Source organism: Danio rerio, chromosome 16 (genome assembly GCF_052040795.2).
Source record: "Danio rerio strain M-AB ecotype USA chromosome 16, GRCz13ab, whole genome shotgun sequence".
NCBI classification, from domain to species: Eukaryota; Metazoa; Chordata; class Actinopteri; order Cypriniformes; family Danionidae; genus Danio; species Danio rerio.
The window spans coordinates 30,550,514-30,577,317 of NC_141036.1; the positions used below are offsets into that span (position 1 = coordinate 30,550,514).

Genomic DNA, 26,804 nt, shown 5'->3' on the forward strand with positions numbered 1-26,804 from the left:
TAAAGATATATATTTCGATATCAGTTGTTAATGCTTCCACATATTAAAGAGTACCCCAACAATAAGCCATAAAATTTAGAGGGTCCATTTAATAACATTTAGTGGGCGATAATATTTGGTGGCTGAAATTTTGGTGCATCTCTAATATCAGCACACTTCTTGATTCCCATTATTGCACATCTGCTATGTGATTGGGTCTTAGTTGGCTTATCGTTGTTATTGACAATGACAAATTTTCTTGCGAGTCGATATAATATTATTGATCGGCCCAGCCCTTCTAATATTGCATAAAGATTTCATTTATTTCACAGAAATGCATTGCTACCAGTTTCACAGTTGTCAATTATTACGTCGAGAGCACAGCAAAAACTACTAAAACTAACAGATTAAAACCTTTATGCAAGTAAAACTAAACAGACTGCAACAATTAGGACAGAAATACAATAAAACAAAGACAGGAATTAAGAACATTTTATCTAGGTGCTATGCATCTATAACAGAAATGGATACCCAAACCCCATGAAATTGCTTTCCACAAAACTGAATAACCAAGTGCAAAATTTAGTCTTCACTGATTTAATTAAAATAGTTTATTTTAAAAGTACCGAAAAAAAAATCAGAGCAGTGAATAAGTAGCAAGAGTGCAGTAAGAAGAAAAGTGATTTGTCTTTTTCTCTGAGAACTTAAGGGTTGTTCACACTTGGGACTAGTTAAGCCACGATCGATCATACCATGTGCTCCTCTCAAAATTAGTTTGTAAAAACTTCACTTAAATCAAACACATGGCAAGCATTGATTACTCTTACTTGAGCACAAACAACTGTTGTACCTTGAAAGAAGCATTTGTAACAGCACTTGCAATATTATTAATATTACACCAACACCAAACAAGGTGCTTATAGAGCCTAAAAAGACTAAAGTTGTGCCCTTAAATTTTATACTAGTGCTACAGTGATGCTAGAAAAAAAAATAAATAACAAAATAAAAAAAGTTATTCTGGAGCCCTGCCTATGGTTGAAATGTTTTTTATTTTATAGGAACAATTTTTCAAACTTTTTCAGATCGATTTCAGTTGTGTTTTTATTTGAAAAAATAGAAATAATACGAGTTAGACAAAATAAGGAAAGAACTTTCTTTCTTTAGAAAATAAGATCATAGTCGGTCTATTAACTGACATGATCACTTTTTTTAATAATACTGTGCACTATGTCTTAATAAAAACCTAAAATTTTCCATAAGCATCAAACAGTCATCCCAAATTACAGTCTAAAGATATTATTTTCCAATCGAGGAATAAACAAAAACTCTCACAGTGTGTATGAGAGGAAGTGACACAGGTATTAAAAAAAACAGAAAAAAGGACCGATACAAAATGAAATGGTCTGCATTCTTTCTAAAGAAGAGAGGCAGAAGCTTTTCTATGGACAAGATTGTACTTGCCTCTGTAAGTCAGTGAAAGAGAGAGACAGACGAGAAATGTCAGAACAGGAAGAGGAAGTGGTAAGGCACCCCATTGCTTCAGTTATTATCCACCGAATGATAAATCTGGGAGTAAAGCATGTAGAACTTCACACTAGCTTATATTGAGGTTGCACAGTAAACAGGGGCTATAATGGTTATGCAATGCACAAGATTAGAAACACCAGCAGTTTCAATTTGTTGTAGCAATAAGATATATGGCAGTATATTCTCTCTCGCAATACTTCTAAGCATAATGACAACAGGTTCTACAAATGGGGAACTTTTTATCCATTTTGGCTTTCCATGTGCACAACAACTGCATTTTGAAGACACAAACTTTTGAAAATTATACCAAAAATCCTTAGTGTAAATTTTTAGGGATGTTTATAATAACCGATGCACCATTAACCCTAAGGATTCCTTTTTAACAGATTAATGGTACCAGTCAATAATAATAATAATATTAGTGCGTTAACGCAGGCAATTAATCTGAAATAATTAACGCGTAAAAAAAAAAGAAAAAATGACAATAAATTTCCTGTTGTGGTAGACGTATGTTTAACGTGCAAAGAAACATGGATAAGACCAAGGAAGCACTTTTTGAAGGCAAGTTGATTTGTTAATGATGCATCAACAGGCTCTCCAGAGTTTTCTCCAGAGGTTCATGCAATTTTGGGTGTCTGATTTTTATCCTTCGACTTCGACTTCTTAATGGAATTTGATACTGCATGGCGAACTGAAAAAAAAAACTCAGCATTTCGTGACTCGGTGGTCCTTTCGTGGATCGCTGCTTACATGGTATTCTCGTAATAAGAGTATTATCTTAATCATATTAAAAATCGGAGTATTGGTGTCCATGAAGTGCCTGATGAAGTCGCGAGTTGTCATAAGACAGCGCTTTTCTTTGCCTTTCAGCATGTGCCCCCCAATGTTTTAATAAGTTTGATGTGTTTCCCCCTTAAACGCAAGCGTATGCTTCGCGTTGTTGTGTCAGAATCCTTGTGAAATACAGCCATACTTTAGAACGCTTAGTTTAAGCAAATTTGATGAACGCGATCATGCGTGTTGAATCTGAAGGGAGTCACTCAGGCTGCACTGTCCTGCGCGCATCTCTCTCTCCCTCTGTGTGTGTGTGTGTATGTGTGTGTGTGTGTGTGTGTGTTTGTGCGCACTAAATCAAAAAGTTACATCATTCAAAAGAAAAGGTCCACATTGTCCCCCGATAATGTCAACAGACTGGACTGTTTTAGCAGCTGGCTGCATGTAAAGGAGGACAACTCAACTCACAGCAATACAACTTTACAATGAGTGCAACTGTTTGTATTCAATACTTTATTATTATTATTATTTTTCATTATCCATATCTGCAATGTCTGTATTTTGGCACTTTTTGCAGTTCACTTAGAATCCAACTTGGAAATCAAGGTTTTCTTTATTGGCATTGATTGTTTTGAAATTCAAATGGCATTAACATCCCTAAGTTTTAATTTATGTAATAAATATGGCTGTTAAGCCAGGATCTTGATGGTTTATTGTGGGTATGTTGTTTACATGAAGAAATCTGTAAGACAAGTTTAACAAAAATTCTAATAAAGAATTATATTTTGAATTTAAATAGTTTTTGTCTTGCGTTTACATTCATTCCACATTTGAATAGCAAAAATGACAAGTTTCAGTCCTCAGTCCTTTAAATGTGATTAATCGCGATTAATTTTCAAAAAAAAAATTTTTGATTAATTAAATATTTTTTTAATCGATTGACAGCACTATATATATATATATATATATATATATATATATATATATATATATATATATATATATATATATATATATAGATGTTTTACTTATTTTTTAAATTGGCTGCATAAATGTGCAATATTTGTTAACTCGCAGAATGGTAACACGTGCAACCACACATGCCTACAGACTTCCAAAAAAGCATAATAAACAGACGAGTTGATGCCAAACCAGCACTGATGCTGACTGCCACTGTCCTGGATCTGCATCATAAACACTTCTGTTTATTTGCACAATTGGAGAAAAAAGGGGCATCTTTTGCACGCGGCTCATCCCAGAGCAGCAGTTTGTGTTGTCAAGACAACTACAGAGAACTTTTAAAGAGCATGGTTTGCGCTACATTCAGTCTTCCATGGAGGGGACCAAAATGCATCCCACCACAACAACAGCTGACTGACTGACTGACAGGTGCGCGATGCATGAGGCCAGCAAACACGCAGAAGCTTTTAGTTAAGATGAACACAGTTTCTATAGTTATAGGCTATTTTATTTATAGATAAAGTATGACTTTGTATATAATCACTCAATCTTGCTTGAGTTTATAGCCGTTTCGCTTTACTTCAGGACGCATTAACACCGCTCTGAAGGTCTAATCGCTGTTTTAAGTTATCCAGAGCTGTATAAATGTACAAATCTTGAATATCACAATTTAATTAAATATTACAATTATAACAACACAGACAGCAACACTTTTGCATAATCGATACCCAGCTGATTCAGTCTTTTCATAAGAGGACCACGCTTCTTCTCTTCTTTTTTCCTTGTCAACATAAAGGCAGTGAGGTGCGCCTTGTTTTCGGCCCCTTGTTCAACTGCAAGACATACTTGCGGGACGATAACGTATAACCTGTGCCTACAGACACATTTGCCAAAGAAGCAAAATGGAAGAAGAATATTGCTGTTTGATCGAGACGTGTTGTTGCTAAACAAGCGCTGATGTTGAACTGGATCTGCGTAATAAACGCAGCAAATAGGCTTTACCTTTTATTTTACAGCTTATAAAGCATGTATGCACATTAATGCAATATCATATTTAAATAACAAAACTGTTAACAAAAAGTCAACATATGTGCGCGTTGTTGTCTTTTTATCACCGCAGCGCGCGCACTTGAACCGCGAGAGAGAGAGAGAGGAAACCATATAGCAAGACAATCTTTAAAATAATGATTTCTATTAAAAATGTAAAAAGGTTTTGTGATTTATAATAATAACAGTGGGGCATTAAATAAAGGCATATTTTCCAAGAAGCAAGCAATTTGAGGAAGTCTGCGATTTTTATTTGACAGAAGAAAAAAAACATATGATTGGAAAAAAACAGCCTATGCCGGTTATTAAAAAGAATCAGTCAGTATTTTCGTTTTGTAATATAAATTAATTATTTAAGTGAAAATAATTTAGGGCAGTCCTATTTATTTCATTCATTTTATTTAGTTTATTCTGTTCTTCTGTGCTAAACACTGCAGGTGCGTGAAAATGCTCTATTGTTATGGTCTATTATTAATATTCTAGCATGTTAAAGTAAATCAGTATTTTAAAATGCAATATTTAATGTGTCAGACACAAAATAGACACGTCAATTTGTTTAATATAAAATTAATAGTAATCTGACCAGTTAACCGTTAATAACCGATTAATGAGCGGCGGTTGTCGATTAGCAAAATTAACCGATATGAGCATCCCTAAATGTAACAATTGTAATCTCTGTTTCGGAACAACTGAATCGATTCAGAGGTGTGAAAGCACCCTTACATTCGTTGGTCAGCAACGTGGACACCTCTAAATGGTGTTGAAAGAGTCACATGCTGTATTTATAAGATATAATTCACAGCAAAAATTTCATTTCTGTCTTCATGTAATGATGTATTTGCGACCACAAAATCACACGTGACGTGAGCTGACCGACACTGTTCAGTTTAGTGAACAGAACCTGCATAGGCTGTGAATAACAGGTTATAAAGTTCTAAAGATTCAGTTTGTGGCACAGAGAGATTGTTTGGGAGTCGCGCGGGAAGAGAACTGCTCTTAGCAGTGAAAATAAAACTGAAACCGCACACAGTGTTGCCAGATGTAGCTAACTGATTCCAGCTTAAAAAATATCCAAAACCCACCGAAATGCAAAAATACCCACCCAGTCTTCTGTATTCACGAAAGTCACATCCGCGACAGATTTTAAGCAGAAAATTACAGATTGTAAGCATATGTCTCAAACACAATAATTCAACATCAGAATTATTATCAGCGTTAATGACCAGGACAAATCTAAAGTCTGTTCAAGTCCACCATTCCAAGCCTATACAAATTTAGCATTTTAACCAACAGTACAGCTACACCAAGCCTATTGCTGTTTTACCACATCAGGGCTCGAAATTATGCGCCCGAAATTTTATCTATGCGACCTTAAAATATATTTGGGAGCATTTCTGCGAGTGCTTAAAATTGTTATGTGCGACTAGTTTTTACTGTAAAATGTTCACCACATGCGTGGATCTGGGAGACATTCACGCAGAATGCATCTCTGCACTTGCAACACGAAACGCAGCGCTCGGGAATGGTTTAAAACTGTTGTCATGTCAACTTGCTGCAGTAAACAAATCCAAGTCCGTAATGCGTGCCCCGCCTTCACGCACTTCTTATTGGCCCACTGCTCTAGCACTGAACGTAAATGATTGGTTAATATCAGCTGTCAATCACTCAGTCAGCGCTTCTGGCTTGGGATGACAGAGAGAGAGCTACTACCGCGAAAAATTGTAAAGCGCTGAAGAGGAGAATGAAGATAACACTGACAGATTTTGTTTTAGAAACCATGACATCTAAAGTTATAAATACTGAAACATCTTAGTAGTGATCATGTGCTAAATGTTTATCCACTATCTACACTTTTCCAAGAGTAGAAGACTTCCATTGGCTTCAAGTTCGCTATAAAAAGTCTGTGGGATGGAGTTTTCAGGTAACTGTTTGCCACATCTACTGTAGCACGAGAGCTTCTGTTAAATCCTTCATATAATCGCCAGATGCTGTCCGCCATGCAAGGGACAGCTATATGTCAAATTGAACACCACGTACACACCATCGCAAACGGGCTTGCATTGAGTAAACTAATATCCCTACTCATAAAAATAAACCGGTATTGCTATTAACATGTATGCATATAATAAGCTAGAATATGTGTCAAAAGCATTAGTGCAATATCCGACAGCACTTGTGAGAACAGCACAGTTATACCGTTAACAGATTCATCTAAGCAGTGCGTGCAGGGCCGGTGAGCGCTCCGTGTATCTTTTGCTCACTCAGTTATGTTATAAACTTCTATTTTCTTGTGATAACGGGATTTCGTTGAGACATATTTTCCTCACGATTGCATTTATATATATATAATTTTTTTTGCTTGTTAGTTTGTTTAGTGTTGATTTCAAATACAATAAATATGTTTGTATAAAACTTGTAGTAACGGTGCTCATAATTGGTGGGTGCGACAAAATTTTGGCTGATGCGCCTAAATTTTTTAAGTTAGGAGCACCGGTGCTACCAAGCAAAAAGGTTAATTTCGAGCCCTGCACATGTTTGAGAATAACAATAATAATAGCAAATGCACTCATAACCTTTATTTTACATCTACAGAATCGTGAGAAAATTGTAATCTTTATTTTAGACAAAAAAAATGCGATTCTCATTTTTGTTAAAATCATACAGCTCTACTATATAGTACACTAAAATCAGTATGCGAGCTGAGTAGTATGTCCGAATTCACAGAATTCATAAATCAGTATGCGAGAAGTACCTGGATAACCTACTACTTTCAGCGAGATTTTGAAGTGCGCATCACATGCACGCTGCTCTATCCCATGATGCCCCGCAAGAGAATTCATGAATGGGAGTAAAGCAACGCACATCACGCAGGTAGATCACGTGATCATGACAAAATGGCGGTTGTAGTATGTCTGAACTCCATTCATACTGCTCGCATTCATACTGTATAGAACGTACTTTTCTAATGGCCGAGTAGTACGTTTCAATTCAAATGCAGTACCTATGAGGTGGTTTCAGACACAGAGATAATCTTTAATATAATGACTTTTCCATGGAGCGATCGATTTGAGGTAGTCAGCTATTTTTATCTGGCAGAAGAAAAAAACATATGACGGTTCTTAAAAAAGGATTCAGTTAGTGTTTTCATTTTGTGATCTAAATTTGTCATTAAAGTGAGAAGTATCTAGGGCAGGCCTATTTATTTGATTCTTTTTATTTAGTTTGTTCTGTTTTTCTATGCTGTCGGAAACAGGTGTGTGAAAATGTTCTGTTGTTAATATGTTCACATGTTAAAATAAATCAGTAATGCAATATTTAAAGAGTCAGACACAGTTTGTCGGTTGGCAAAATTAACTGAAATGAGCATCCCTATGAACCACACAAACATGATTGAATGTTTAAAAAAAGCTGTTTTAAATCATACACTCTCCGAAACAAAGGTACGTGAGCTGTCACTGGGGTGGTACCTTTTTAAAAGGTACACATTTGTACTTGAAGGCTCCATTTTGGTAAAGTCAAAACTCAAAAGTACATATTAGTTCCTAACAATTTTAAGAGGAACACTTTTGTACTTTTTAAGTACTAATATGCATCTTTCAGGTACAAATTTGTAAGGTTTCAAAAGGTACCACCTCAGTGACAGCTTGCGTACCTTTTTTTCTGAGAGTGTACTAATATCCACAATATTACTACATTTGCTGTATTTTGTTGAACTAATTGCAGCTTTGGTGAACATAAGTGTGTTGAACTAATAACTGCACAAAATATTTTACAAACAAATTATACACTAAAATCTACACAAAGTATTGTACAGATTCTATATTAGCATGCATGCTTTGAAATTGTACATACAAATCTTTCAGATAATGAACAAAACCAATCCAACTGGTCTTCGTGACAGGCTTATCATTCCAGCTTTTCCACTGAAGTATAGTAATTAGGAATCCCTTTGTAATGGGTTGTACTATCTACAACAAAAACCCTGAAGCCTTTTTACTGTTGTTGACCTAAACCTTTTTGAGTCTCTGTGACTCTCTACCGTCTTCCTGTTTTTCCACTATGATCTGCAGTAACGCAACAAGCAGCCAACAAGAACACACTGTAACAATGCTCCCGTTTGGCCTTTTCACAGAATAATCTGAACTGCAATGACCTTCCAAAAGGATTACACATTCTGACAGTGGCGTAAATGCATTTTCACGAAAAGCTCAAGGAAACAAGCGTTGAGAATGTTTATAGACAACACCAGGGGGATAAAAACAGAGTAGCATCGGCTGACAGAGGAACACAGGCAGGTTAACTGATGACTGCAATTTCTCTTCAAATGCATCCAATAAATATGAACAAGGCTCACTCCATGAAGGTTAAACTAATCTAATCCCAGTTCACTCTAGCTGTCAGACAGTCGTAGCTAAGAACTACATCAAGACTAACGATGCTTCTTAAGTGCTCCTTGCCCAAAAATGTAATGGACAACGGTGGTTTTCTACACAACGAATTACCTAGAAGCCAAACATAAAATGTAAACAATGGCTGACATCAATTTACCTTGACATTAGGGCTGCACAATATATCGTTTCAGCATCGATATCGCAATGTGCGCATCCGCAATGAACAAATCGCAAAGATATGCAATGTCTAATCTGAATAGTAACTGAGCAGGAGCTACAGAATTGTATTTAATCAATGTATTTATATGTAATTTATATGATTTTTGCAGAAAAAAAATATTACTTAGAATTTTTGTCTTGTTGTCAGTCCAAATATCTACATTTTATAGCAAAAACAAGATTATTTCACATACGCCACTGGCAGATCCTTTCGCTGAAAAAAAGCTAAATCAATATCAAATTTCTCCAATATTGTGCAGCCCTACTTGAGATTCGCTTGTAAAATGACAGCAAAAACAAACTGGCTACTACGAAAACAATGGATTAAAGATTTATACTCAAGTTTGTTAAAGCATATTCATGATAAAACTAATTACTAACCAGAGATTATTATACATATTTAATGCAGGCAGCTTTGATCTTAAATGTGAATTGCTGGGATTTGAATGGGGGAAAGTTGGAACAAAGCAACTAACACAATGTAACTCAGGGGTTCAGGTGGATCGAAAGACCCACCCCCAACTGATGAAGTCCAGAATTTGGCCCCTAGATTAGCTCATTTGTCTCAATTTTGACAGTATGCCATCATAAACTGTGAAAATAATTGATAAAAGAGGGCTTAAAGACGAATGTAATTATTAATTATTTTTAAAATGGACAAATTCTGCAAATGAGCTGGCTAGTTTGTTACTTGCCTATAGGCTACAGTTTTTAATTTAAAACAAGTGGAACAGATTCCTTTTTTAATGATGGATGATAAAAAATGATCATTTAAAAAAGGCTAAGTATTTTTTTTTATCTTATTACATTATTTATAAAACTGTAATAACGTAATGCACATTTGTAAATAAACACAATTCTTGTAAACAAAATATAGTTTATGTCAGAGTAAGCACTTTGACAAAAATGTAGGAAATGTTTTGTTGTATCAAAAAGTGTGGTAATGATAACCATCGGACAAGCTAAATTTGGTGCTTAAAATGTCACCAAAATGCAGTATTTGAACCTCATAATTGAATAGAAAATGAGGCAAATGAATGCGAAGAGGTCCACGAGCATGTAACAGAAGGGACAGTGTTTTCTCTTACAGATGTAAAGCACAGTGATTTATGGCGGTTTAGAAGTCAGTTTTCTCTTCACCTGAGATTTTCTCACCATTGACTGTGAAATACAAAACATGAAGCGGAATATGTTATCCACTCTCAACTTCAGATCCAGACGCCAGACCAGACTTTCAGTTTCCTTGATGGCACATAAAAGTAGTTACTCCTATTTATCGGAAAATTATTTTAATTAGTAGGGAGGAACTACGAAATAAAATGGAAAGCAATAAGCTGATTGTCCATTAAACGCTTGTGTTGAACCAGTTTGAAAACGGAAATGACATATGAGCTATATGAAGTAAAACATCACTCTGTTGACATTGCTTAAACATTAATAAAATTTAAAAGAAAACTTTTCAGACTTATGTTGGCTCCTGTGGGGAATTTTATTTATGTTACTAAATGATTGAATTAATCAGATTGTGCAAATATGTGAAATCAATTACAGTGTAAAGCTAACGTTCTGTCAATGCTGATAAAGGCTAAAATATCAATAACATAAACGATGGTTATGTTGACGCATGATTTGGACGTTTTGTAGCTCTCGTAACGCGTCGAGGCATTTCAAGTAAAACTGTACGTTAGCTGTCAAAGAGCCTTATCCTCATTCAAAACATCTCGCGAATGTCTCGCAGGATTCTTACGTTATTTTGTTGAAAAATAATGTCGCAGGTCGACGGAAATAAAAGGAATGCTGGCAAGGGTTACATTGTAGCCAAACACAACATTCCTCTCGGCGAGCAAAGGCAAACTGGCAGAATTGGATCATGCTAATCAAGTGTGCGAATGCTGCCTCTGATGACAAATCACAACGCTGTGCCATAAAAATGTACAGAAAACCACCAAAATCATAACTGACCCAATAGTACACATGTTAGAGCTAAAAAACTTACCTTCTAAAAGGTGAGACGAAGTGACAAGCGCCTCTGCAGGCTTCCTGTTCTAAACTTGTCGTATGTCGTTGGAAAAAAACATTGTACGCGGAAGTGGAGACAAATTCAAGCGCGCGATGTTTGACTGCAGATTAACAAACAAGACTAAACCATTCTTAATTTGCAAAAATTTGATAAATATGCTTAGTGGTTCCAGGGTGCCATCGACAAAGAAGCTGTGTGTTTTTTTGCTTTGGTGAACGTAACTTTTCGCCTTCCACCGCCTCTTCCTGTATGACTTGCGACCACCAGAGGCCAAACGGTGTCCAGAAATTCATTTCATCTATGTCCGTGTGGTTACGAGCAGTGTTACACTAAATTCGTTCCCCTCCATTAGAACGGCTCTCAGGGCTCTTCGAACACTACACGGCTCCCTGTGGTATTACTCTACGCATTTTCACCATTTATGAAAGCCTGACCTTTACTTTGAAATACGTTGATCTGTATGTGCAGAAAATATGAGCCTGTAGTCTTTTATTTAGCTTTTTTAAAATATTTTTTTCTATTGTCAACTTAATCTCTGTATTTAAGGCATTCTGTGAATTTGACAAGACCAATGTCTAAATAAAAAACTGTCCAAGAGTCATCTTTTAACACTATTGAAAACTAATTACTATAGCATTCATTTATTTATTAAATTTACAGATAAAATAATAATTAGACCCCCAGTGAAATTGCAATTTATTATTTTTTTAATTTTCATTTATTCATCAGGGGTCTCCACAGCAGAATGAACCACCAACTTATCCAGTATATGTTTTACACAACGGATACTCTTCCAGCTGTAACCTAGTACTGGGAAACACTCATACACTCTCACATTAAACACATACACTATGGCCAATTTAGTTTATTCAATTCACCTGTACTGCATGTCTTTGGAATATGGGGGAAACCGGAGTATCCAGAGGAAACCCACGCGAACATGGGGAGAACATGCAAACTCCACACAGAAATGTCAAATGACCCAGCCTTGACTCCAACCAGCAACCTTTTTGCTGTGAGGCGACATGGCTAACAACTGAGCCAACATGTCGCTCAAATTGTAATTTAAAAAAACTCAAATGTTGTTTAACATATACAAGCTTTTTTAAACACATTTAAACATGATAGTTTTAAATTTTATTGCCTTGGCTATCATGACAAAATAATATTTTTCTTATTATTTTGCAAGATATTAGTATTCAGCATAAATGTGAGTTTTTAAACATTCATTTATTCATCAATTTTTCTTTGGCTTTGTCCTTTTACTCATCAGGGGTCGCCAAAGTGGAATGAACCGTCAACTTATCCAGCACATGTTTTACACAGCGAATGTCCTTTCAGCTGTAACCCAGTACTGGGAAAAATTCATACACATTTATTCACACACACACACACACACACACAATTAACCTATAGTGCATGTCGTTGAACTGTGGGGGAAACCCATGCCAACACAGGGAGAACATGCAAACTCCATACAGAAATGCCAACTGGCCAAGCCAGGACTTGAATCAGCAACCTTAATGTAAGCCACCAGTGTCACCAGTTTTCAACAAAATTGGGAAAAATAGTTAAATCTAAATAACCTTTCAATTAACATTTTAAAATGCAACATGTCTTTTTTTAGAAAACATTTTTAACAGCAAACATTTTCATATTTTTAAGCAAATTTTAAGAGTTTTAAATAACATTTTCCACAGTACTGAACCTTGAAGTACAAAGTTACACTGGGTGTCAATGTTTTTCATGTAAGAATAATTCAGAGCACGTTTAATTGAACTGAAAGAAAAATCCACAATCTTACAATTAAATCTCAAGAATATTGTTTATTGCTCTTGAAGATATTACTCTTTACTCATTTTTTGTTCTAGTCATCCTTTCTTTTTTAAATTTTACAATAAAACAAAGAAAAGTTTTACTGTAAGGTAAATGGTATTTTTTCCTTTCAATGTGTACACACAAATACACAAAGTCCTATGTACAGCGGAAATCTTCTGTAGTATGGGCAAGTCAAGTAACCAACTGTCAAGTAACAACTCATTTAAGTTCTTATCTCAAATCTGATAAGAACTTTCCGAAGAATATCTGTGAAAACCGTTGGACTCAGGTTGGTAAAATGTATTTGGCCCTTATTTTTCCCACTTCCTCGTTTTCAAGATTCATTAACGTGTCATTCTGCTCCAAATTGATGTACATCTTTACATTCAATTCGAATGTTCATATATTAAAACTTGATAAACATCAGAGTGAACACTGGTTAAAAAAGGAGCAGATCCTGCAACTAATATTATTCACACTTGATTAATTATAATACGCCACCACTGGGCAAATGAATTATTGAAAAGTGAAACGAGCGGCATAACTCAGTCCAGTAGGGTCATCATTTGGGCATAAATAGGGAAAATTCCCAAAGGGCACAATTAGAGGAAGCAGATATTTTTTATTACTATTATTTTTCGCACACTCCTCAGTCCATTCTTTTGAGCAATGTGAAAAACAACTGCTCCACATTGGTCAACTTTGGATCACTACACATATATTACTTAATCATTTCCCTGCCTCATATATCACTCTTGAATTAGGTACAGAGTAAAATGACACCAATACAACTATCCCATATAGTAATAGTAATTGAACATAATGTACACAATAATAAAATATATACAGTGAAATAGATACAAATTTTCAATATTCACTGACATGAGCAGTATTTTCTCTCATTCTCAGGCTCATAAAGTGTTTGTTTAAAAAAAAGATATGAACAGGACATGAAATGTGAAATAAATAAATAAATAAATAAATAAATAAATAAATAAATAAATAAACATTAGCTTCAGAAGACTACGAAGGGCTTGGATTTTTATTTTAACCACAAGATGGCAATGTTTGACTATAAATTTGTCTGAATCCTTTGGAATCAGCACAATAAAACAAAAGCGCCTTATTGCTGCGCAACTGAATCAGGTTAAAATGACTCTCAATGCCATTATTGCATTTTGCTTGCATTACATTGTTCAACTGAACACTGTATTGCAGAGCTTAGCATTACTTAAAGAAAAGTCTGGGAAATACATGAAGCAGAACAAACCTACTGTCTGTCTCAGCAGGGCCAGAATGCAGTGCAGTTTTAAAAAGTGAGTGATTAAAGATACGCATATTAACTTACTGTGCTGTCTTAGCTACAAGATATCTCATTGTTACAGCTTCCTATGATGAGAGAATAATAATTTACTTTTCTTTTTATAATGTTGAAATTTTTGAAGCAGTTTTTGTGTTGCATTTTGATTTCTAAAATGACAGGGGCCATTCACATAAACATGTTTTATTATTATTATTATTATTATTATTATTATTATTATTATTATTATTATTATTATTATTATTATGCAGTGATCTTCCATTTGTTTTCTATGTATCAGATTTAGATTTAAGTTCTCAGCCTTTTACCATCCACAATAACATATAAAGAACTCAAAGCTTTTCCATTTATTATTTTTTATTGAGTGTTTAAACATTATAAAACAATGATTAAATCGAATAAATTAAAAAAGAAAAATATTTTAAAATACTTTTTTCTTCTTTTATTTAAAAATTTTTAGCAAAAATTAATTTACGGTATTTTAAGTAATCTTTGAATTTACCGGATCTAAAAATCTCACATTTAATATTTCCCTTATGTGTTCCAATACTAGGGGGAACAAAGTTATTTATTCATTCATTTTCTTTTTGGCTTAGTCCCTTTATTAATTAGGGGTTGCCACAGCGGAATGAACCGCCAACTTATCCAGCATATGTTTTACGCAGCAGATGCCCTTCCAGCCGCAACAAATACTTGAAAACATCCATACACACTTGCATTCACACACATACTCTACGGCCAGTTTAGATTATTCAATTAACCTATAGCGCATGTCTTTGGTCTGTGGTGGAAACTAAAGCAGGAAACCCACGCCCGAATCAGCAACCTTCTTGCAGTGAGGCGGTCATGCTACCCACTGCGGCACTGTGATGAAAATTACTGTGAACAAAATTAATTAAATTTAAATTTAAAAAAAAAGCAAACCTTGTTTCACAAAAAAAGTTGTTGTTTTAACCCAGTGTTGGTTAAAATATGAACAGACCCAAATATTGGGTTAAAAAGTGTCCTTAACATTTAACTTAAATAAAATTACCCAATGTTGGGACTGTACATATTTGACTCAATAATCATTTTGCATTCATGTTAGTCATCTGTTCGGCTTGGAAATTTCCTGAGGCCCCTAGTGAGTCTCAGGACCTAGTGCAAGACTGATGTGTTTGAGCATTGCATTTGAGTGTTTTGCAGCACTTAAAGCCTGACACGGCTTTGAAAATATATTAAACTCAATTTAAAAGTTCACTTTTTCAACTTGCATCTCAAAGTCTTACGTTTTTGACCTATTCTGCCAATCATCCAAATCTAAAACACATTCAGTGTGAATGGCCCCTAAGACTGCATTGTGCGATTCCAAAAACTGAACAAAGCAGAATACTCCAACAGCACGAGTGGCTTGAGAGAACACTAAAACATTGGACAGGAAAAAAAAGTTGTAAATATACAGTATTATTCCACAAATGCAGGAATCCACAGACAGAAAAAGGAGAAAGAGAGAACCTGCAAGACAACAAAAATCACACACAACAGAACATATTAACTGTGAGCGACTTTCAGAGTGTCTGTTTCCCTGTGCCGCTCCACCATACTGAGGGAGGGAGAGAGAGACGGTGGCGGAGTCAGGGGTCCCAGGCTCTTGAGGGGATGTGGAGACACGGCTGGAGGAAGAGATGACAGAGGGGGCAAGACTCCCCCGAGACCCCCAGATTTGGCCTCCAGAAGATGTGAGCGCGCACCCAGCACCGGCTCCTTCCCCAAAGAGAAGTCCGGCTCATTCTCGTTCTCCGAGCTGCAGTCGCTTAGATCTGTGATCTCCAGCTCAGAGTCTGACTCCGGATCCTGCTTCACACCCTTTCTTCGCTCTGAAGGGCTCTGATGGCCTCCTCCGCTTCCTACGGTTACCCCTCCTAACCCCAATCCTAGACCCAAGCCCAAACCAAGAGCTCCAGCGGGTACACCAATCTCCCCTCGTTCCCGGTCGCCTACACCCGTTCCTCCATTCCCCAGTTCAGTCCGGCCTAATGATAGGCTCCCGGGATATGGCGGGATGCACAGTCTCGGAGGCTGTCCACCAGCGGAGCCATTTGTTCCTCCCCGTTCTGTCCCGGCAGCGTCCCCGGGGGGCAGGAGTGAGGAGAAGGGGTGTGGTAACTGGGACAGGCTGGACTGAAGCTGGTTGGGGTAGAAGTGTGAGGAGTAGAGGGAGCCTGGAGGCAGTTTGGGACAGTTGTTGAGAGAAAAGGCCCCAGGGAGGTAAGGGTTGAAGCCCCAGGGGTAGTCAAAAGAGGGGCTCCGAGGGTAAGGGCCCAGTAGGGATGGAGGTTTAGAGTAACAAGGGGCTCCTGTGGGAGGGATTGACAAAACATGGAGAGGAAGACGGTGTTAATGTTTTTGGTTAGATGTTAAAGGTGGGATTATGAACAGAGAACATGAGGGGATTTAAAGGACTAGAAGGACATTTTGAATCATTGATTCTGAAAAAATGTACGCATATTAGGATGTTAAAGCAAAGCTTAATATTTAGAAGCCAGTTACCATAGTCTTATGTGTCACATGATTAGGCATGGCTTGATAACCGTTTTCAAGGTATACTGCAGTTTAGAATAGTGAGCGTTTTAAAACTACCAAATTTTCATACTATACCATTTCTACGGTATGTGTAAGATTGTTTATTTACATTTGTTTTGTTTTTTAGGACAACAGTATCTCCAGCAGAAAAGATATCCAAAGATGCTGTTTTAAACTGCAAAAAAATCTTTGTTTTAGAAACTAATGAAGACAGCAGAAGGCAATGATTCATCTGAATGATTTAGCCAGACATATTTACTGTTACAAAATACTTTAAATGTTTTTTAAAATAAAATATTTTGTGTTTAAAAAAACACAAAAAGTGGTTGTTTTTTACTATTATATAAATATATATTTTAGAGCAGTAATCACAATACAATGAGTGTTCAAACTACTTAGCTGAAACAACAGTTATTGAGTTTTTTTTTTTTTTTTGGAACAGCTAAATTGTTTTATGTTCAATCCACTTTAATTTGTTTGAAGAATTAAGTTAACTTAATCGTTTTGTGTTGGGACAATATTAAAGAATTGTGTGGAACCCAGCATTTTTGATAGTGGGGTTTTCAAACAGTCCTTTTTATTATGAATGTTTAAAAAGTTGCAATGTGAACCATTTTATTATACAGTTGAAGTAAGAATTATTAGCCCACCTTTGAATTGTTTTTTCTTTTTTTAAATATTTTTCACAAATGATGTTAAACAGAGCAAGGACATTTTTACAATATGTCAGATAACATTTTTTCTTCTGGAGAAAGTCTTATTTTTTATTTATGCTAGAATAAAAGCAGATGTTATTTTATTTTTAAAAACATTTTAAGGTCAAAGTTATTAGCCCTTTAAGCTATATTTTTATAGTGTACAGAACAAACTATTGGTAAACAATAACTTGCTAAATTACCCTATCCTGCCTTGTTAACCTGATTAACCTATATAAGCCTTAAAATGTCACTTTAAACTGTATAGAAATGTCTTTAAAAATATCTAGTCCAATATTATTTACTGTAATCATGGCAAATATAAAATAAGTCAGCTATTAGAAATGAGTTATGAAACAATTATGTTTAATAAATGTGTTTAAAAAATCTTCTTCCTGTTAAACAGAAATTGGGAAAAAAAATAAACAAGGGGTAATAATTCAGGGGGGCTAATAATTTTGACTTTAACTAAATAATTTTTTTCTGGATTTTTTGCTAAATAGAAAGTTCAAAAGAACAGCATTTACATGAAATAAAAATCTGTTTTTTGAATCTTACCTTGCTCGATATAAATGTTTTATTTAAATCTGACCACATACATTAAAAAAATCTCTATATTGTTCAAATACATAAAAATAAGCAGTTAAATTCCCTGTAAATAATTAATCAATTAGGGTTAATACTTTATACGAATTAAAAAAAAAGATATAAATTCCACCAGCCTTTTAAATAACAGATAACAAAAAGGGAAGGTACAATGATTAATTATATCATTATATTATTATTATTATTATTATTATTATTATTATTATTATTATTATTATTATTATTAATTTGTAATTAATACATTACTTTTAATAATAAACTTTAACACTCAACATTTTCAACAACAACAAAAATAAAAATAGTTTTATAAAAAGTAAATATGTAAGATAAAACAGTATTTAATTCAGCATACACTGAAAAAAATGATGTCTGCAAAATTGTTGCAAAGAATACATGTGTTGATTTTAAACAAACTTTAAAAAAAGCCCCTGTAAAAAATATAAATTTACTGATGTTCTTAACTTAATTTGTTTTTTTAAATTCAGTCCAAATAAATTTATTACAACCACTTTACTTAAAAAAACTAGTAAATCCATGGAATCATCTTTGAATCATTCTTTTCAGTTTATTTGAGTTTATTTATATTTAATAATTATTACAAATGATTTATTGAATTATAATCATATTCACAAATGTACAATCAAGACGACACAAGTTTAAATCTGATTTCACAATCCTACAATACATGTTTTTGTTTACAATACAAACAGGTTTCCTTCTTATTAAATGTTCACCTTTACTTCTTCCTCAGCCTTTTTCTTCCTTCGATCCTGCCTACTTTACTTTCTCTCCCTCTCTTTTTTCATCTCCTCTGCTTCTCTCTGAGTTATTTGCTATGCAGGGCTAATTTGACAGTGCTAGTGTGTGTGTGTGTGTGTGTGTGTGTGTGTGTGTGTGTAGGGCCAGGAGTAGCTGGCAGACACATGAATATTGAATCAGTCAGGCAGGCCTCACTTGCTTATGAAAACACAGTAATGGGCGCCACAGGCCACAAACTGAAGCCTGCACCCTCAATTAGGGCCTTCCTGCTTGGGAAGGGATTAGGACAGCGGGTACACATGGGAGACAGAGAGGGGTAAGGAGAGGAGGAGGGCGGAACAGGACCTCAGGACAAACTAAGTTGAAGAGGGTTTTTTGGGGGGGGCTGAGGAGTTGCTTTGACATACTCATGCCCTCATACATTCTGATACACCCATATTTCAGTGCGTTCAGAGCATCGGAAAAGACAAAGGAGTGTGTAAATGACGTTCACAGAAAAGCTAGAGCGCAGAAATGCAAATGGAAACAAACAATGGAGAGATTTTAAGGATACAAATAGATGATAATGGCTTTTTGATAATTTTCTGATATTTTTCTAAATTTCGCAGTGGTGTTAATCGCTGTACCAGATGCTTGAAGACGATTTATTTACAAATATAAACATTCATCTGATCCACAACATGCCTCAGATATTGACTGGAAAAGTTCTTTTTTTTATTGTTTGCTGACAACTTACAGCAAGGCTTCATTTTTTAACAATTAGTTAACTGAATTTACCTGATGAAAACTTATAAAGTGATGTTTATTTGTTTGTCTGTACGTTTTCAAATCAGCAACTTATGGCTATACTTATGTTAGTTTGTAGTTAATGTAATTCAGTAAGTGATAATATATATCATAATTTATGTATATCTTATTATTTTATCTTTAAATATTTGGTTTATTTATTTACTTATTATTATTATTGCTGTTTGCTTTTTATTAATTTATTATAATTATTTAATTTATAAATGTAAATAATTTATTCTCTCTTTCTTAAGCATTGTGTTGTCTGTTGGTTTGTTTCAATATTTTGTGTGATTAATAATTAAAATGTTAATAAATAGATGCAAAATAATGTGACTCAGTACACTAAAATGCTTAATTAAAATAAAATAAAATAAAATAAAAAATTAATTATTTTATCTAATGAATGGAGCTAATAACAAATACAACACTAACAAAAATAAATAAATAAATAAAAAATAACATTGACATAACATCAGTAACAAATAAAGCTGAAGTCAGAATTATTAGCCCCCTTTGAATTTTTTTCTTTTTTTAAATATTTCCCAAATGACGTTTAACAGAACAAGGAAATTTTTACAGTATGTCTGATAATATTTTGTTCTTCTGGAGAAAGTCCTATTTGTTTTATTTCGGCTTGAATAAAAGCAGTTTTAATTTTTTAAAACATTTTAAGGTCAAAAGTATTAGCCCCTTTAAGCTTTAAAGCTTTAAACTTTACTTTTACTTTTTTTTGATAGTCAACAGAACAAACCATTGTTATACAATAACTTGCCTAATTACCCTAACCTGCCTAGTTAACCTAATTAAACGAGTTAAGCCTTAAAATATCACTTTAAGCTGTATAGAAGTGTCTTGAAAAATAACTAGTACAATATTATTTACTGTCATCATGGCAAAGTTAAAATAAATCAGTTATTAGAAATGATTTATTCAAACTATTATGTTTAGAAAAGTGTTGAAATTTTTTCTCTCTCTGTTAAACAGAAATGGGGGGGGGGTGGGGGAATAAACAGTGGGGCTAATAATTCTGACTTCAACTGTTTATGAGCTATTTCTCACTTTTGGTGTAAACTACCATTATGTGCCTAGTTCAAAATTATAAGCAATGTGAACTATATCTGCATATCACCAGTTTCCAATCACTACTCTGAAAAATCAAAGAAAGTTTAATTTGGTAAATCTGTCTTTATTTATTTATCTATTCAGTTAGTTAGTTAATACCTGAGCCAAGGAAAGGGAAAGTGTCCAGTCTCAGCTTGTCTCCATCAGGTCCTGGGGCTCCTGCGTTGCGTTCAAACAGAGATGGCCCTCTACCCGATTCAGGCAAACGGGGGAATAATGTCTGAAGGGCCTGGGATAGGATACATGAAAAGATACATGTTTAAATCATAGTAGTAGTAGTAGTAGTAGTAGTAGTAGTAGTAAAACCTTATTGTCCTTGACAGGACATTTGTTATGGGCATCACTATATTGCTGCAGACATTCCATAAACATATAATAAAAACAATACAAAATACAGTAGTTATAATAATTATAATGCTAATTAAGAAAATTTATTAAGTAAACTCACTGAAACTGGTACAAAGAATCTCTTATATCGGTTCAACCTACACTTTGGCACTCTGTATCTCCTACCAGAGTGAAAGCAGTTCAAAATGTGGAAACAAAAAATGAGTTGGATCATTCAGAATCCATCCACCTGATTGAGGCCACAATTCTCCTATAAAACTTGAGGATTCAAATATTCATCATGCCCAACAATTTTCCATCCTGTCTTTAAAAGATGCATCAACAAGATTTATTAGGTAAATAATAATAAATATCAGTGCATGAATAGTGTTTGAATCACAGATCAACAAACTAAGATGTTATATTTACTTTTTCTTGTTAAAAAAATCATTTATACATTACATCAAAGACATCCTGGTGTCTATACAATTTTCAATTAAAAAAAGTGATTTTTAATATGAACAAAAAGCATATTAAATAGCATAAAAATAAAAAGATTTTAAATAAAAAGCAAAATATAGGTGAAAAAATATTCTATTATCTTTTATTGTGACACACTGTAAAACACTGTAATTCTCACTAACTGGTTAAATTGACTTTTATAAAATGACTGATCAAGATGGGATCTTCAGATTCATTTATTACAATTTAGAAAATGATAATAAAAGATGACAAGAATTCCGTTATTCTCCAGTAAACTGTCACAGTATATTCATCTTGATAAGCTGATAATGGATCAGAACACTCAAAACAATAACTGTATGATAATATTCACACAACTATCAATACTTTGTTAGCTTCAGTGAAACCCCTATATATATATATATATATATATATATATATATATATATATATATATATATATATATATATATATATATATATATATATATATTAGCCTGCAGTCATATATTAAACCTAATATCAAATGTACATATGAAGTGAAAACTACATGCATAAACACATTTATAATCAGATCATAAAATATAAAAATGACAAAGCAGACAGAATCCACTGCTGCATTATGAATGCATAATCTAAACATAAGGAATGTAAATCTATCATGACATCTTTAATGCTCTTTTAGAAATCCCCAAAAAAGCATCAGTCAGAATAGGCCACAAAATGATCCTGGGGCTTTACCTCCCAAAATGAGCAATGACTTTTGGGTGCAGATTAGAAGAGGGATAAAGCTCAGTAAAGGAAACCTGGAAGTCATCGCAGGAATCCTAGCGGATGAGCAGCGTAAAGATTTTCTCTTTTTTATTATCAGTGACATGAAGGTGATCGATCATTTCTGTCACTCTTCTCTTCTCGCTGAGAAAGGACTGTACTTCGAAGCTACATAATCTGGATTGCTTAAGCAAACCGCATTAATTACACGACACTGATCTGACAGCTCCACCTTCTCTTTTATTTCTCACATGTCTTTCATTTTCAATCAATGGCAGTGATGAATAGGACAGAGACAGGGATGTGAGGAAAGGGATAATGTCTTCTTTTGTTTTAAGGCTTCTTAACGCCGTCTGTGACATTCTCTGCACTTTCTTCTTCACCTCTGGATCTTTTCCTTCTCCTTCAGTCTCCTCTAGACAAGATGTAACGCAGATAACTTTCTCAGGATAGTTGCTTTTTCATTTGCAAGGCAAAAGTAAAATCAGGTTATTATTCTATTTTTACCAGCCTGCCGTTTTGAAGGCAAGACACCAGGTGAACGGGATAAATAGCTTAACTAATAGTTATTATCACCATACTTCCCCAGCTGATTGGTTACATAAAGACTTGAACAAGTGGAATTCTAGACTGAATGGCCATAGCGATACTTCTGGCTGTTCATGTAAGATTTTAGTCACGTCATATTTATGTTCAAAGCTTCTGAAGGATTCGGATTTCTGCCTTCCAATCCATCTCATCATGGACCAACGTTTAACCTTTTCTCATCATCCTGTTTCTCAGTATTTAACTGTGAATTGATTTTAATTATTGAATAAGTTAAAACATTGCTTAATATAAGATTGTTCAGTGCATTTGCCTGTCTCTTTATACCTATTTTCAGGAGCCAGCAAACTAGGTCAGAGGTCATGGAGACCTTGAGTGGAACTGAGGGCTGAGGACTGGAAACAACTGTTTCTATTGTTATTTCTACGAGTTAATACTGTCTAAAATGTCTAAAGTGATTTTGCTATTTTTATGGTTAAATCTTTTAAAGTGATTCTACTTTTTATTCAAGATAGACTTTGTGTAGTGAGGAATTATAACTGCCTGAATATAGATTATACTGGTTTTTAACCAGTTTTGATAAAGACGGCTGAGAGTACACTCAGCCTTGAATAAGAAACAGATTATACTTTATGTGTGTGTGTTCTATTTAATTGTTAATCCGTTTCACAAGTCTGGAGTCAGCTCTAATCAGTCTAAGGGATGTCTGACGTTTATGCTTAAGATAATGTTCAGAACTGTACACACAAACCCCACGTGGAAACTTTCCTAGTCTCTGTGTTTTAAGCAATCAGTTTAGAACACCTATATGTGTGACGCAGTTAATGACATTATGTGAGAGTATAATTGTTATTGATTGGTAATTTGTAAGCAGAACGGCCTAGGAACTCATTGCGAGTGTTGAAGCTGGCTTCTGCTGATGAAACTGCAAACTATCTTCAGTAAATTTGATTTATTTATTTAAATCTCTAACTCCGGCTTTTCTTCATCTACCAGACTGGTCATTCTTTGGGTCAAATTATAAACTATCCCTACATTCTGTTCAGTTTTTAGAATCAATCTTTTAATGTCTGTCATCATATTTGATGAAGTCAATACCCTAAAAATAATATTTTGTAATATAGCATATACACTCACCGGCCATTTTATTAGGTACACCTTACTAGTACCTAGTTGAACCCCCTTTTGTCTTCAGAATTGCCCTAATGCTTCATGGTATAGATTTAACAAGGTACTGGAAATATTCCTCAGAGACTTTGGTCCCCATTGATATGATGGCATTACACAGTTGCTGCAGGTTTGTTGGCTGCACATCCATGATACCAATCTCCTATTCCACCAAATCCCAAAGGTGTTCTATTGGATTGAGTCTGGTGACTATGGAGGCCATTTGAGTACAGTGAACTCATTATCATGTTTAAGAAAGCAGTCTGAGATGATTCACACTTTATGATATGGTAGTTATCCTGCTGTACGTAGCCATCAGAAGATTGGTACACTGTTGTCATAGAGGGATGGATACACAGGTAGGGCCCAAAGTGTGCCAAGAAAATATCCCCCACACCAATATGCCACCATCACCAGCCTGAACCATTGATACAAAGCAGGATGAATCCATGCTTTCATGTTATTGATGCCAAATTCTGACCCTAACATCCGAATGTCGCAGCAGAAATTGAGACTCATCAGACCAGGCAACGTTTTTCCAATCTTCTATTGTCCAATTTTGGTGAGCCTGTGTGAATTAAAATCTCAGTTTTAGCTGACAAGAGTGGCATCCAGTGTGGTCTTCTGCTGCTGTAGTCTATCCGACTCAAGGTTCAATGTGTTCAGAGATGCTCTTTTGCAGACCTAGGTTGTAACGAGTGGTTATTTGAGTTAATGTTGCCTCTCTATCAGCTCAAGCCAGTCTGGCCATCCTCCTCTGACCTCTGGCATCAATAAGACATTTGCGCCCACAGAACTGCCACTCACTGGACATTTTCTCTTTTTAGACCATTCTCTGTAAACCCTAGAGATGATTGTGCATGAAAATTCCAGTGGATCAGCAGTTTCTGAAATACTCAGACCAGCTCGTCTGGCACCAACAACCATGCCACGTTCAAAGTCACTTAAATCATCATTCTTCCCTATTCTGATGCTCAGTTGGAAATGCAGCAGATCGTATTGACCTTGTCTGCATGCCTAAATGCATTGAGTTGTTGTCATGTGATTGGCTGATTAGAAATTTGCGTTAACGAGTTGTTGGGCAGGTGTACCTAATAAAGTGGCCGTTAAGACTATATGTGTGTGCAAGTTAGAGAGCTCCCAAAAGTGCGTAACTCACTTTTTAAAGCAAGCAGGAGAGAGTTTTTTACGGCAGTGAAAAGGTTGTCTTTAAAAGGTGAAAGAAGTTGTGTTTTTGATACCAGAAAGTTTTTGTTCGAAAAAGTTGTTCGGCAACAGACAAGTACATTCAAAGAAAATACATGTGGGTAATTTTACCGTTATGGCCATTCAAGGTGAAAATACTCTGAACTTTTTTTGTGTTTTGTAATTGTAATAAAATAAAAATGTTATAATGCAACGCAGATTTAGGAAAGTTCATGATTTTAAAGTCTATATATATTTTATATATTTTTTTATATATATGGGTTTAATTTTATAAAAATTGTTATTTTAAAACATTTACATTATATTAAAAACTAGGGCTAGAAAGTCAAAAAGTTTGCAAAAAAATTTGTTTTAATAGGCAAATTATCCATTATTTCATGGAATATGTGCTAATTTGGATACATTTCCAGCACAAGAAGCTGAACATTGGATTATTCCAGATTCAAATTCATGTTTCATTTTTCAAGGTTTTAACAAAGGGATTTTGGAAATACCACCACAACAACAAAAAGCACATTTTCACGTTTTTGTAGAATAAAATGTTGAATACAATCAAGCAAACTACTTTATATGTGAACAAATGCATTAGTAGGCCTTCATAATGCATATATGAATAAAACTGTAAAGTTTGGTTTAAGTGTGCTGTGCTGAAGTGGAGAGTTATTAAATGATTAAACAGCCTTTAAAATGTTTATTGTATTGAAATCTACAAACAGAAATTGGTAAAGTGTAGCAAAACTGCTTTAACTGTACGTTTTCGCTTGCAGGGTCTCACTTTTAATTACCTTGTAAGGCAAATTTACCACCATTTTATTCTTTTTAAGCATTTACACTTTTAAGAAGTGAATTCAAGTTTCAAATTTGACTAAGCCTTTATTGATCAAACCTGCTCTCTGTCTCTTTGTATTCAAACGGGACATATAAATTTATGCTTTGCCCCTGGTATTCAGACGATAACTATTTTAGTTAAAGTTTAACATTGACTGAAGGCAAATAATTGCTGAACAGCAATACTAGAGCAATTACAGTTGAAAAGAAATAAAATAAAAAGCAAAAAAAGATACCTACATACTGATTGACTCCGTACAATCAATAGCCTGATCCCTCACATCAAAGCTAACACAGAGAGCCTTATACAGTATGGATAGAAAAAAAAAACATCAATCATTAAACACAGGCAATAGAGCTGTTATTATCACAGAGCACGTCAAGCTCTTCAGCTTTTTGTCTGACTTTATTTTTCTTCTCTAGCTGGCAGCTTGTGCCTGTCTCTCATTTTTAGATTGTTCTGTTGATATTATGCTTCTGTAAACACACCATGATGAATGAATTCATTTCCTCTCACCTCAGGTGTGACAGGGCTGCAGTCCGGTGTCGCTGCTCCTCCATTGAAGTGGTTTTGGGCCAGCAGGAATGGGGAACTCGCCATGTCCAGCAGCGGGTAATTCACCAGAACCACCTTGCTGAAGTTGAACTTGTAGGTGAAGCGTTTGCCTTTGGTTTTGTGCAAAATGCGTTTGTTGTAGTAGTATCTGCAAGATGGAGAACACAGGAAATACAATCCAATAAGGTGTAAGTGCAGCACTTGTGTTACAAGCAGTTATGTTAAACTAATTCTATACTTAATGATGTGGTTGCAATTAGTGCAATTCGACAAAACTCAGGTAAAAACTTTTGTCTTTAAATTTATATTTATTTAGTTTTAAATTAAATTTCACTAATATTATTGTAATATA

The 26,804-nt window shown here is 34.7% G+C and overlaps 2 protein-coding genes across 32 annotated transcripts in view; both read right to left on the reverse strand.

Moving 5' to 3' along the window:
- The window catches only part of arhgef1 (Rho guanine nucleotide exchange factor 1), a 91,240-nt gene extending 80,017 nt beyond the window's left edge, over window positions 1-11,223 (reverse strand). For 25 of the 26 annotated variants that reach the window (XM_087285915.1, XM_087285908.1, XM_087285906.1 and 22 more), the window contains exon 1: window positions 10,894-11,223. The gene's annotated coding sequence lies outside the window, so the exon portion shown is untranslated. 26 annotated transcript variants of the gene reach the window in all.
- Window positions 11,224-14,418: 3,195 nt separating this feature from the next.
- Window positions 14,419-26,804, reverse strand: part of erfl1 (Ets2 repressor factor like 1) — an 80,217-nt gene continuing 67,831 nt past the window's right edge. For all 6 annotated transcript variants that reach the window (XM_087287114.1, XM_087287115.1, XM_087287110.1 and 3 more), the window contains 3 exons: window positions 26,414-26,600; window positions 20,689-20,818; window positions 14,419-16,392 (listed from right to left, as the gene is read on the reverse strand). In XM_087287114.1, the coding sequence (XP_087143240.1) occupies window positions 15,587-16,392; window positions 20,689-20,818; window positions 26,414-26,600 (1,123 nt within the window). In that variant the 3' untranslated portion in view covers window positions 14,419-15,586. The remainder of the gene's footprint in view (window positions 16,393-20,688; window positions 20,819-26,413; window positions 26,601-26,804) is intronic.